This window comes from Leptosomus discolor, chromosome 3 (genome assembly GCF_034619465.1).
Source record: "Leptosomus discolor isolate bLepDis1 chromosome 3, bLepDis1.hap2, whole genome shotgun sequence".
NCBI classification, from domain to species: domain Eukaryota; kingdom Metazoa; phylum Chordata; class Aves; order Leptosomiformes; family Leptosomidae; genus Leptosomus; species Leptosomus discolor.
The window spans coordinates 30,073,361-30,086,381 of record NC_141393.1 but is presented as its reverse complement, the minus strand read 5'-3'; the positions used below and the strand labels follow the sequence as shown (position 1 = coordinate 30,086,381).

The window sequence follows — 13,021 nt, the reverse complement described above, 5'->3', positions numbered from 1 at the left end:
CAGCCTTTAATAACCTTTAAATTGAGATTTTTACCATCATCCTTTCTTCTTTCCCTGCATATCAAATCCTTTAAAGGGATACAAATGTGGAAATCTGAGGTCTGCATGAGAAAGACACCATGTGAAGGTGAAATAAACCTCTTATTTAATTTATTTTTTTATTTAACAACGAACCTATTGATGTAACTATTATGGTTGTAAGTATTCTGGGTGATGTAGACTAAATTGTTTAAAGTTATTCAGCAGTGATTGTGTTGGTTTGTTTTAGTATTTTATATAAGGATGAGTTTAAGAGGAGCATGATGTTATTCCTTGATTTGAGGACTCAGACTCTTAATTCTCTACCTTACAGGCAGAATCATGTATTTCTGAAGTTTGAGAGCATCACATCCAAATTTTTAAATCATCAGGTTAGAGACTAGGAGATTTTATTTATCATCTCATAATGTGTATAGAAATTGTTTTGACTTTTGAGACAGTAGGTATCTATCAACTTTTCAGCCAAAATAGACTATTTTCAATTTTAAACACCCTCTTTTCATGCTCAAACAAGCAGTTGGGCAGCAAAAACAATGTTGTAGACATGAGTTGCCACAAAAGTCAGGTAACGGAGGAATCAGTTATTTCAGAGGCTATGTGTGTGTTTGTCCTAAATAGTGTTTCCAACGACTTGTGTAAACTGGACAATTTTTTGTGGTGTGTTGTGGTTTTTTTTTTTCCTCTCGTGGTACTTATGTAGATGTGTGTGATCTTACTGTCTGATAAGTATTTTAAATTAGGGAGGAAGTTGCATTAAGAGAACTCAGTTACCAAAAGTTGGGAACTGTGGTTGTGCTGGCTTTGACAGCATGGAAAACTACCGTGTTTTATTTTAGCTACTGATCTCATGTTTTGCTTAAACATATTTTGGACAGAAGCATATGAGATTTGAGCACTTCAGGTTTTTTCCACACATTATGAAACTTAAACTCTTCATCTACACTAAACTAGATAGACTGTATATATAGCATGAGGCAAAAGAAAAAGCCATCTTTAAACAGTGGAGGGAGGAGGGAGAAATAGAATCTTATGTATCAGCCCACAACTGCCCGTGAAGTGTTACTAGTATTGATGGTGCAAAGGGCTTTTACCTGCTCTTCCATTTAATGGAAGGGTAATATTAGTTAACAGAAGTTATAATTTTCAATGGATAGAGATAGACATGGAGGGAAAAAACCAAAGGACTTTCAGGCTGGTGATTTAGCAGCTGGCCATATTGATATCATTTCATATATTTCATTTATATTATCTGCCACATCATATATGATTTTCATGGAGGAAAAAAAAGTAATAATGGCATCATCCAGAGCACGAGTATAACATGGTTCATGGGGCTTCTAATATAATATGCAAATGTTCCTCATTTTTTCAGGATGAGAGTTTATTCTTAGGCAATTAAACAGTGTTTCAAGGCGATTGTAAAGTGGACTTTGCTGTGTGATCTATGATCTGTCTATTAAAATAAATAATTCCTCCCCAAACTCCTGTAACTAACAGATGTACAGTGCTTCTGCAAGCTGTCCTTTATTACAGAAAGTCTGATCTCTGCAGATCACTGTATATGTTTTCAGAGTATCTGGGATCTGTTTTTCATTAATCTCTTGTGGAATATATACCTGAATAGTGAAGCTTCCTTTTTGTGCAAAGATTCTAATGAAGAAAAAAAATTTAAAGAACAAAACCTTATTCTTGGCTGACACCATAAATAATCTGACCTAGATCAACACATTTCTTCCTGTAAAAAAGCTACGTAAACATTTAAGGTCTATTCCCCCTATCTGATAAAATAATCCTGCTCTTCCACCTATCTGGTGATATGGTTCTCATTCCTTTAGGCCTAAGTGGTGTGGGGGAGCTGGGTAAGGATTTTTGCTCTCTTTTTTTTTTTTTGTTTGTGTTTTGTTTTTTTTTTGTTTTCCCCTGTTTGAGTACTTAGCTTTTTACTACCCAGAACTGTATTATTTGTGTGTCAGTATATCAAAATAATGCTTGATGAAACTGCGTTTCATTGTATAAGAATTTTCTATAAACCGGTTTAACTGTATAGTACAGGTATATTTTATTACTTCACCAGTTCTCCTTACACAGAAACCTGTTCACACATTCTGATCAAACATTCATGAAATTACATCAAAAGAAATTCATTTTCATTTATTAAGGTTGCTTTTTGCTGCCCTTTTAGAAGTTCATATGGATAAACAAGATCACATAAATAGCTTGCAGCTTCACATGAAGTATGGTTGATAGTCCTACAGTAAAACACTAGACATTATACTTTGTGTGTGCCCAAGCAATCTTCTGAATAGGCTTAAAGGTATTTGGAAAATTATATGAGAGGTACTTGCATTATGTAGGCAACTGCTTCCCCCCTGACCCCCCCCAAATAAATTGTTCTGCTTGTATTAATAATTAAATTTCAAACCTTATTTTTAAATTTATCCACAGTACTGTACAGCAATTTAATAATTTTAATTTGGTATTTCAGGAAGGTCCTTTACTCTGCCCTGCATTTATCACAGCTTTTCTTAAAAGTCTATAAAGGCTGATGAGTTTGTTTTCTTATGCCTGTTGTGTAGCGATCACTACAAGTTGTGCTTGCAAATGAACACTCAGGTAACTCCATATAATATTTTCAGAGTCAATTACTTCATGGAAATATCTTGAGCAATTGGAAGGTAACAGATACTTTTCTCCATTATTTTAGAAATATCTGTATTGTTATAATACAGATCAAATCTACAATGAACATTATGCATTATTCAAGAAATGACCAGGCATTCTCAGCAGTGTTTCAGCTAAATAACTGATGATTGTAACCTTTAAAGAAATCTCATTGTGGTGACTATTGGTAAATCATTTCTCCATTCATAGTAATCTTTATTTAGAGGCTATCTAGAAACCATTATATCTTTTATTAATCTTAAAAGCAATAGGCAATGATTTGACATTTGCTAAAAATGGATAAATTTTCCATCTTCTAATATAGCAGACTTCAGTCAATTTTTTCTGGTACGTTGTACTGTACCTAGGAAGTATTAGTCCTTGTAAACAAATACACAACTTGCAGAAGATGAGTTTAAAGATTACAGTTCTTAAAGACCAGGATGTGATTCTCATATGTCAGAAAATAATCAAAAAGTTATTTAGAGTCAGTAGGTATAAAATTGTTATTCTTTGCGTACTACGTACAATATGTTATGAATCACATTACTATTCTCCTCAGTTTCCATCCCTCCAAAAGTCTTTGTTTGACTCCTGTTATTTAAGAGGTATGTTCTGACAAGAACAGTAAATGAACTGCTGGTCATTTTTTTTGCACTCAAAGGTGAGTTTTCTGAAAATTCTGATTTGGGAATGGAAATATTTTTATAGTATATACTGTGTATTCAGCCAGTAAGTGGTGCTTTATGTGCATGGCATTTGAAGTCCTCTTGTGAGTTCTGATTGCCTGACCCATACCAGGTCCTGTAGTCCTTTTCCAACATCAAACTTTGTGAGAACCTTCATATTTTGGAATATTATCTTCAAATGATTGACTCCAAATTTCTTTATAATTTTAGCAGAAACTGTTGCTGAAAGTATTCAAAGATCATGCAGACTTTTATGTTCTTTTCTGCTATGTTGTAGGTGGTTTTACCAAGCCATATTTTCTTCCTTTTTTTGTCTTTTTTTCTCCAAGTGAATAGAGGAAGGGAGGCGAGGAGTGTGAGGCACAGTGGTGTTCTCTCGTGTGTTGACCGTGTTTGGCTGATGTAAAGTCATGCCATGTATTTTCTTTTTGGGCAGTCTTTGGCACATTAGTACTGACTCAGGACTACCACCACTATAAAAAGAAGGCTTGTGACTCTGTCTTGGATAGAGTTCCCAGCATTTGTCATTTCTGTTTTTTTTCAAGCGGCAATTAAACCCAGTAATCTGTGCCTAATTTGGCAAACCCTGGTCCTTGAAGTTTGCCATGATGACATAAAAATAGTTATTAGATTTTCATTCTTTTTTAGTTGAAGTGAGATTTGTATATACAAGTGTTTGTGCAAAGCCATGAGTCTAATTTCCTGCTGAATGATGTGACATATGGAAAATAGAGTATGTGAGACAACTTTGGGCATGTCGTCTTTGTATGAAAAAAAAGTTAATTGTGGTGTTATCTACAGTCTTAAGTTGTAAGTGGGTTTATCATGACATTTTTTTTTAAGCCAAATATTTACATTTTACTTTACATAAGTAAAATAATCTTATTTTCTGCTGTAAGAGAAGAGGTGAATGAGAAGTTCTAGATGAGGAGTGAAAAAGACTTCAGTAAATAGTACTGACTGACTGGTAGGTTGTGTGAAGTATGTCACTTCTAGTTTAGCCAGCTTTACTTTTAGCGTTACATGTTCTGCAATTAGGTAGTTTTACATATCAGTATGGGAAGAAATCGGATGATGTCAAAAATGTTTGTGGCGAACTGAAATTTTTCTTGCCAAATTGTTCTTGTCCAATGAAACTAAATATGACTCTGACATGTTGCTTTCTAGAAAGCATTCAGCGTTACTTTAATTGCATTGGTAATGAAATTAAAAAAAAAAAAGTTTTGATCATCACAAGAAGAAAAGTTATGCTTTAAAACAAAATTACACCTGTTTCCTTCAAACTAGCATGTTTTTCAAAGGATCCATTCTCAACATAAACAAAGTATGTAAGTATCGGTGGAAAATAACTTGATGTCTTATCATACTATGGAACTCAGGGTTGAGGAAGTAAGTGCAGTGCTTTGAATTCTCTGCAAAAGAAAATAAGCAATAATGATAATTGGATAGTACGGTAATTGTTGTCCCAAATGTCAAGTGGGATCGCTTTCATTAATTTAAATACCTTTTTCTAATACTTTTTGTGTTGGATATGTATGCGTTTTTAAGAGATAAATAAATTATTCTCTTCTGAATGATCTCATTGTGGAGGCCTTTTAAATTACATTACCTGTTGTTAGCCTTTTATATTTTAAATTGAGCGCTGTCTTCTGAGCAGGAGAAGCAAGATAGTGCAAGCCTTTCTCTGCCAAATCACACAAGCATTCCACTAAGACCAGCCTTCTCTTCTGAACAATCACACAATTCTGTCTCAGAGAAATCATCTACAAGGGCAAAGAAATAAGAATTAGTTTCTTCCTCAGTGTTTCTGACCTAAGACATTGTTTTTCTCTGTTAGAGCTGAGAAGGTCAAGCAGATGAAAACAGCATAAAACAGGTGAATTGGCGGTATTGCTTTCATGAAAAGGGTCTCCAAATCTGGGCCATCCTGCTTCTTGTGGAACTTCTGCCCTTGTGCTGCAGAATTCTTGATAGCTCTGTAATTTATTTCTCCATATCTTGCAGGCATTTTTCTTAGGACTGTCTGATTCCTGTTTATGTGTAGGTCACTATAAAATGCTTTGACTGTGTACCAGTATCAAACACTGATTGTAAACATAATGTCTATCCATTGTAAACCTGTTTATGTGGCCATAAGGGCAGTGCAGCCATAGGAGTAGGTAGCTTATTCATGAACCTATTACTCAGGTTAAAGAAAAAGAAAAAGATGATTAGGTGTTGTTTGAATGTTGGAAATGAGTGCTGGAAATTTCAGATGGTCAGTGGTAGAACATTAATGTTCTTTGTGAGAATTATTGATGGTTTACTAGTATGAAAGATATGGAACCCCAAATGAAATAGCTCTGAATCTCATTGTGATAGATAAGATGAATACTGGACTCGGAGTTGGTGGTTGCCTAGTGACAAGTGATCATGACCTGATTGCTTTCAATCTCTGCAAGTGGAGGAGGGTGCCAACCAATATCCTTAGTGCTTTTGAGGGACTAATTACCTAGTGGGAAAACTTATGTATGAAATTATGAGGAAAAATTTTGATGGAAAAATTAGAATAAAAATTGACTAGAACTCTTAAAGAAAAATTTGTGAAATTATGGTTTCCCGTGCACCTGAAAATTGTAAAACTGCATCCTTTTTCAGAACAAAAGTGTAATCAGTAGTTTGAAAATATATGTATGTGTATTTATGTAAAATTTTGGTAATAAAAGGGAAATATACAGCATTTAAGATAAACTGGAATGTCTGAGGGGGAGAAAGCTGACAAGGAGAGACATTAAGGAAAAATCTAGCAGGATTAGAAAAATTAAAGAAAAATTTAGTTTATGTGTATTGGAAATGGGAAGAATTCTGGCAATGGTATAGGCTCATTAGCAGTAAGGTGTAGTAAAACTTCTACTGATGCAGCAAAGGCAGGAGAGTTCTTTAAGTGTTTGCCTCTATGGAATCCATTCTACGGGTCTTTATAGTTCAAGTTGCTGTTATTTGCAGTGTTCAGGGAGCATACACAATCATAGTCATCAACAATAAAAAAACTTGGGGGGAGAACTCTGCTGTGAGAGTTCATAGTTTGGTGGATTTGGCAGTGTTACGTTTAGGTTTACAGTCACTCAATCTTAAAGGTAATTTCCAACCTAAATGATTGTATGAATCTATGAATCTATATCATATCTTCTTGATCAAAATGGGATTGTTATAGCTTGTTGTGGGTTTTGTTGTCTTGTTCATTCCTCCTTGTTTTTCCCTCAAGCTCCTCATGCAAAAGCATCCTGCCACTGGGGTCCAAATGCTGGAGTGCCAAGCATGAGTCTCCCAGAACTGCCTGCTCTGTGTTTGGGTCCTACCCATACAAGAGGAATGCTGTCTCTATCTTTTCTGCTGCAGAAACAAGAAATCTTTCTTTAGTGTCTGAATCAAACTTTAAGAGTACTTGAACAGCAAAAGGGTATAATTTTTTGATGTACCAAAAAAGCAGCTCTTCCCAACAGACTGAGGAAACCCCTGGCATCTCAGTAATATCCACTGGCATTGCCCAGCTGTGGTTGCCACAGTTCTGTGTTGCTTCAATAGGTTGCCTGCCATGGTACAAGCAAAGGACTCTGAAATTCTTGGGCATCATCATCCTGAATAACAGCTTGAAGTGTTTCTCAGACATTACAGAACTGTCGAATAAATTTTCCTTTGTGTTCTTCAGACAAGGATCAGGTTAACTCTGATATCAGCCTGATACAGTTTTCAGCATTATCCATTCTTTGCAGTGCAGGTCTTGTGAAGTTTGCAGTATTGAGCTGTCTTAGCCTCAGAGCAGTTGTAGGCAAAATATTGGGAAAATTCTTCCACTGAACAGATAAAAGTAAGATCGTGTATTTTTTTCAACAAATATGGATAAATGGAAAGTAATTCTTATGAAACAAACCCAGCTTAATTCTCTGAAATTGCAAGCCCAGTTAACAAGGATATATATTGTATATTGAAGTATTTGTAAGGCGTTTGACTTGCTAGTGTGTAAGAATTCTGGTTTTAAAATACTGACAGAACATTATATTGGCAGAACCAAGCTGAAGACATTACCTGTATAACTGATTGATCTTGGAAAGCAGATCGAAGTGAAAGGTACTATTAAGAAAGGAGTTTCTGTGGTTTTCTGCAGAAACCACTCTGGGCTTGATCATCAATGAATTGAGAGTAAACGGCATAAATGCTAATTTAAAATCTGCAAATTACAATGATGTTTGGATCATAGGCAATGGCCTGTGCAACTTAGTAAGTTAAACCTCCTAAAATGTATTTATTTCAGTATAATGAAATGGAAATGAATATTCTTATTTGAATTTTCATTTTTATCTTTGCCATCCTAAACTCCAGGCCTACTGGTTGTTGCTTTGTAGTTAATTTTTTTACAAGACTTTGAAAGGTTTGGTTTTCTTGTGATGCAGAACAGGCATGATGGCAAAAGCACTTCAAGTTCAGCTCTCCTTTTTTGCATAAACAATGGCATAAAAAGAACCTACCTGATCCTTCCAGTTCTGCTAGCAGAAATGGTAGAATGATTTAGTTTCTCATGGTTCTTTATTTCTATTGTAAAAAGTTCTATCCATCAATTCTGTGAAGACACAAAACATTTACTGCTGGAAACAAATTAATACTCTTTCTAAAATGTTGTCAATCAGATGCCTTTCAGTCCCTGGAAGAGCTGTTTATTGCTAGAACTCCACCTTACAACTTAACAATTAAATAGGAAAACAACCAAACAAAGTGGTTTTTAAGAGCAAGGAAATAGGACAGGTGACTTTAATCTTTTCTCTCACTCCCAGCCACTACTGTATTTCCATTCTGACTTCATCATTTTTGCATTTTCATTATGTTCTTTTAATACAGTTTATTGTTTATTTTTCTTAGCCATTTTTTTTTTAATCGTTAACTGGAACACCAAATATGCATAATGTCTTACTCTTGTACTCAGCTCGCAGTGTTGACTCTCTCCTTGTTATGGTCCTGTGTTTTTCTCTACGTGTTTGCATACTCAATGCAGTCTTGGTAATGAAAATGACCTGGTGAAGAATATTAATATTGAAAAGAAACCCAAAAAAGCTTTTAACTTTTCACTTCATAGTTTTTTCCTTCAATGTGAGAGTCTTTCTGTGCACAGTTATTGTCACTGTGTCATTTGCTCCTGAGTTGAGAACATACCTTCCTCATTCCAGCTGCAAGATGGTGGGCGTTGTCATTATAATTCATGGTTGACAATACTGACAGTATTGGCTGAGTGGGTTTTGGCAAGAGCATGGACTTCAGACTTGCAGAGGTAAATATGTCAAGAGGAGAACAGTATCGACAGTTGCATTGGCTCCAACCTTGGCAATGATGATAAAATACGTCAGGGAAAACTTTCAAATTAAAACCAAGTTAATTTCTAGTCATTATATAATAATACGGATTTTCGTCCAGTAGAAGTTTCTATGTAAAAGTCAGTGCCGCAACAGTCCATTTTTCCAAAGCTCTTAATAAAATGTTACCATATGAGTTTTACATTCATGTTTTATGTTGCATGGGTTAGCTCCAGGTGGTCTTTTTTAGAAGCATGAATATCTTAAATTATATGTGCAGTCTACATAACTTTTTCAAATAACGCACGTGATGGGGTTAGCCAATTACAGATGTGCAATAAATCTGGCATGCCAAAAGCGCTTGTTCTGCTTTTTGCTTTTAGTAATCAGAAACAGACAAAAAGTAATCACTGATGTAGTTTTTGATATGTAAAATGAAAAAAGACTATTGCTTTCTGTAGATTGCAATATCTGATAGAACTTTTGTTTGTCTTTTTATTTGTCCTTTTCTGAACAGAATAAAAGTGTCTTTGCTATGAAGAACGTTTTGGACAGAGCCTTAGTAAAGCTTGATATTGTAGTGCTCCATTTTGCAGATGAGAGTGGGTGAGGAATTGTATCTTGCGGTTGGATTTAACAGTTTCAGTATAGCTATCATACCTTAGTCTCCTAGCTGAGTAGAGAATGTAAGCAACATACTCAAAGTCCTGCTAAATTCAATAGAGATTAGCCTTTGTTTCTTCTATTAATGTAGTTTATTGGTTTTCTGATCATCTGAAATTCTACCATGTATCTCCAGTTGAATGACTGGTTCTTTTGGACTTTGAGTCTGTTGCAGAGATAATAAATACATCTGTATGAAGAGCTGAAGAAATAGATTAACCAACTGATAATGGGTGTAGCAGAGACCTTAAAAAACCCAACAACCCAACAAATTAAAAACCCTAGACAGGGAGCCATATCTGTACATAGACATGAAGGAATAAAGCAGAGTAAATGAATGGGCTTTTATAACATTTGTTTTACCAAGAGTTGCATCACTCTATATTACAAGTAAAAAATTATGACTCGAAGAAAATATTTTGTCTGAAGTGAAAGAAAACACACAAACTTTTTTTAAATGGAAAGAGTAAATCGATGTTTCCCATCTCATATGTTTGCAGTTATATATTTCTTAGTATTTTCCAAAATTACTGTCTCAATATTTGAAGTAAATAATAGTGAGAGTCCTAGAAATAAAGTTTGAAGTATATGGATTTAATAAAAATTCCTATTTTCATGTCATAGTTATGTTAGATACCTGTGGTCAACAGAGTGAGATTTAGATACTACAGGTAGACCCAGCATTTTAAAAACCGAAGTGCAGTGATTTTATAGCTTTATAATATGTAAGTATAACCACAGTCTGACCAAAGTTTGACCACAATATCAACGCAGCTAAATTTCTGCAACTGTTCTCTTTGAAGCCAGAGGAAGGAAATCAAGTTTCCACCAAATCCCTATGCACTTGTGGTCCCCCACTTCAATCAGGGATATAAAGTAGAATACAATGAATCCATAGTAAAGACTTTCCCAGGACATTAGAGAGATCAGTAAAAACTGTTTGCATTAGCTGTCTGTAATTAAAGAACACCCTTCATAGAGAGCTTACAATTTAGAGAACATGTAAGCCTGTATATCTATCAGAGATCATGAGCAAAATAAAACTCCACACAGTTGGGGACTTAGGTGTTGTTTTAAAATATTGAGCTCCCTTAAGAAACATCTTTTCTGTTTATTTGTTAGCTTTCTAGCCAAGGTGAATATTTTTATTTTTAATTTGAAAGGTTTTAGTCATGCTGTCATTTCTGTTCCTAAGGAAGGAAAGGCAAATCCCTAATAAACTATTTAACTCCAGTTATGCCACAGTCCTCCTCATAAATGGAGCTGTTAGAAAATGCTTACCTTAATTTCAGTGCTTCAGCACGTCACTCCCTATAACTCTTACAGCATTAGCCAAGTGCATCTGCACAAGCATGTGTGTGTTGTCACTTTGTGTTCTTGTATCATATAAAAATTGTTTTTGCTTTGCTTTGCATGGGGTGGTACCACATGCAAGTACAAAATTCCATGTCTTATTTAATCAACTGGAAAGTCATTAAATGCATATTCATAATCATAAAAGGAAGAGGGACAAATATTTTTGTTCATGTTTTTTATACATATAGACAATTTTATACATATAGACAAAAACATTACCTATAGCAGGTAGAAAAATATTGTCAACATTACCTAATTTCAGATTTATAGAAAACCACATCTGTGTAAAATGTTTAGGAACAATCAAGAGCTTTTTTTGTTTGCCTTTTTAAATACATATGACATTCCTACAACTGTCAGAGCAACTGTACATTTATATATCCCTTTCAAATTTAAATTGCTGTGTATGCTGGCTGTTCCTCATCCTCTTGATGAAGCAGAACAGTGCTGATAATGCTAATAGAGAAATTGAGTCATATACAGATTTAGGGCTAGCTTTTCAAAAGAGTGCAGCACCCCAACTGAGGCCAGATTTTAAAAGGTCTCTGATCCTGTTCAGCAACAAAATAAATAGCCAGATTTTCAAAAGATTTCAGCACTTTGGTAATCCGATCATAAGAAGCAGCTGCTGAGCACATTTGCAAGAGTGACTTGTTCAATGTCACATGAGAAGTGTGTGGTAGAGCAGGGGATAGAGCCCTCTTCCCATATCCCGTGACTAAGAGTCCAGTTCTTAAGCAGTAATGCTGTCTTCATGTCCTTTGCAAGAATACTGTATTTAATGAGCTTTTCATTAGGAAATTTAACACATGTCTGTGAGGAGATGTTTTTCAGAATAACATTAAGATTTACGCTCAGGATAGATAATGAAGCACTCAAATAGGAGGAATATTGCTAATCCATTTTATACTGAATCTCTGTGTTATATTGTCTTAATTAGATATATCTTATAAAAAGGAAAAGTCCCTTCAGTATTTTTTAAAGATTTCATAGGCCATTGCTAATCTTTTAAGTGTCACAAGAAAAGAATAAAACTAGATATTCTAAAAAACCCTACAGAAAACTGTAACAAGTATATTGTATGGCAAGTCCAGGTGTGATTTTCTGTGGGCTTCCACCCTCATACCACATTCTGAGGGCATAGTGTTTTTATTTTTGTTTACATTTTAAATGTTTCTTTCTGTTTCTTCCTAGAGATGAAGAAATGGGGTGTTTAATTTTCTTCTTCTGAAGATAAATATTTTGGTTGTTTGTTTAATACTTTAGCACAATATTTTCTCTTTATCCTTATATGTCAGGCTGTTTCTGCTTATTTTGTGTGTAAAAGCTCTTACTCTTTTTGTCCTGCACTCTGTAGTTTCTCTCTGTGCTCTTTTTTTCTCTGCTATTCTTTTGCTCCACTATCCTATCCTGAAGACTTAAAGGGCAAGTTTTCTAAATATTACTAAGGAACTGAGAGGAAAATTAACAGCTCACCTGACCTCATCATACATTTTGCTTTTGCAATTGGTTTCTTCAATAGTTTCATGAGGCTGTTGATTCTCCAACAGCCTCATTAAACATAAGGGAACTGTATTCTTCATACAGACAGTTATGTTAAGAGGCCGTTTGGCAGCCTTGAGACGAAAAGCTTCAAGATTTTACAAGGTCTACGTACTGACTCGCCCATCACTAGCTTGGAGTCAGCCCAACAGATGTTCCTTGGGTAGAAGCATCAGGCAAAGCCAGCGCTCTAACAGCTTTCTAGCGTGTGCTTACTGGCAGTTTTGATGTAATTTGGTCTCCAGCAGTGATGATGCCCATGTCTGTCCGGAAAGTGTTCTTATTTCACATGTCAAACAAGATGATGAATTTTGGAGACAGCCTCCGTTCAGTCTGAACTGAACTGCACACAAAAGATAGATATGATGGTCATGAGATGATTGGCCCTTGAAGTGCAGAGCACTTGCAGAACTGTTTTGTTGAGGTACAATGTTGAGCAGCTGTGATAAACATCCAGTCTGACTTCTTACAGACCCAAGTCCTAGAACCTCATCCAATATTTTCTATATCTGTTTGAGATACAGGTTTATCTCTTTGGAAAGTATATAATGTTGATGTAAAGCATTTAAATGATAAAGGATCAATTGCATCCCTGGACAGATTGTTCCAACAGTTAATTACTGTCACTGTGAAAAAAGCGTGCCTCATGTAGTCTTATTTCAGCTTTAGCTTCCAAACACTGGATCTTGTTATGCCTTTTTCACTAGATTAATGAGCTGCCTACTGTCAGAAATCTCTTCCACATGTAGG

The 13,021-nt window shown here is 35.2% G+C and overlaps 1 protein-coding gene across 7 annotated transcripts in view; it reads left to right on the top strand.

The window, feature by feature from the left end:
- NPAS3 (neuronal PAS domain protein 3) overlaps positions 1 to 13,021 on the top strand; it is a 609,138-nt gene that overhangs the window by 184,759 nt on the left and 411,358 nt on the right. For 4 of the 7 annotated variants that reach the window (XM_086462809.1, XM_086462811.1, XM_086462812.1 and 1 more), the window contains one exon: positions 77 to 127. The exons of the other annotated variants lie outside the window; for them this stretch is intronic. In XM_086462809.1, the coding sequence (XP_086318935.1) occupies positions 77 to 127 (51 nt within the window). The remainder of the gene's footprint in view (positions 1 to 76; positions 128 to 13,021) is intronic. 7 annotated transcript variants of the gene reach the window in all.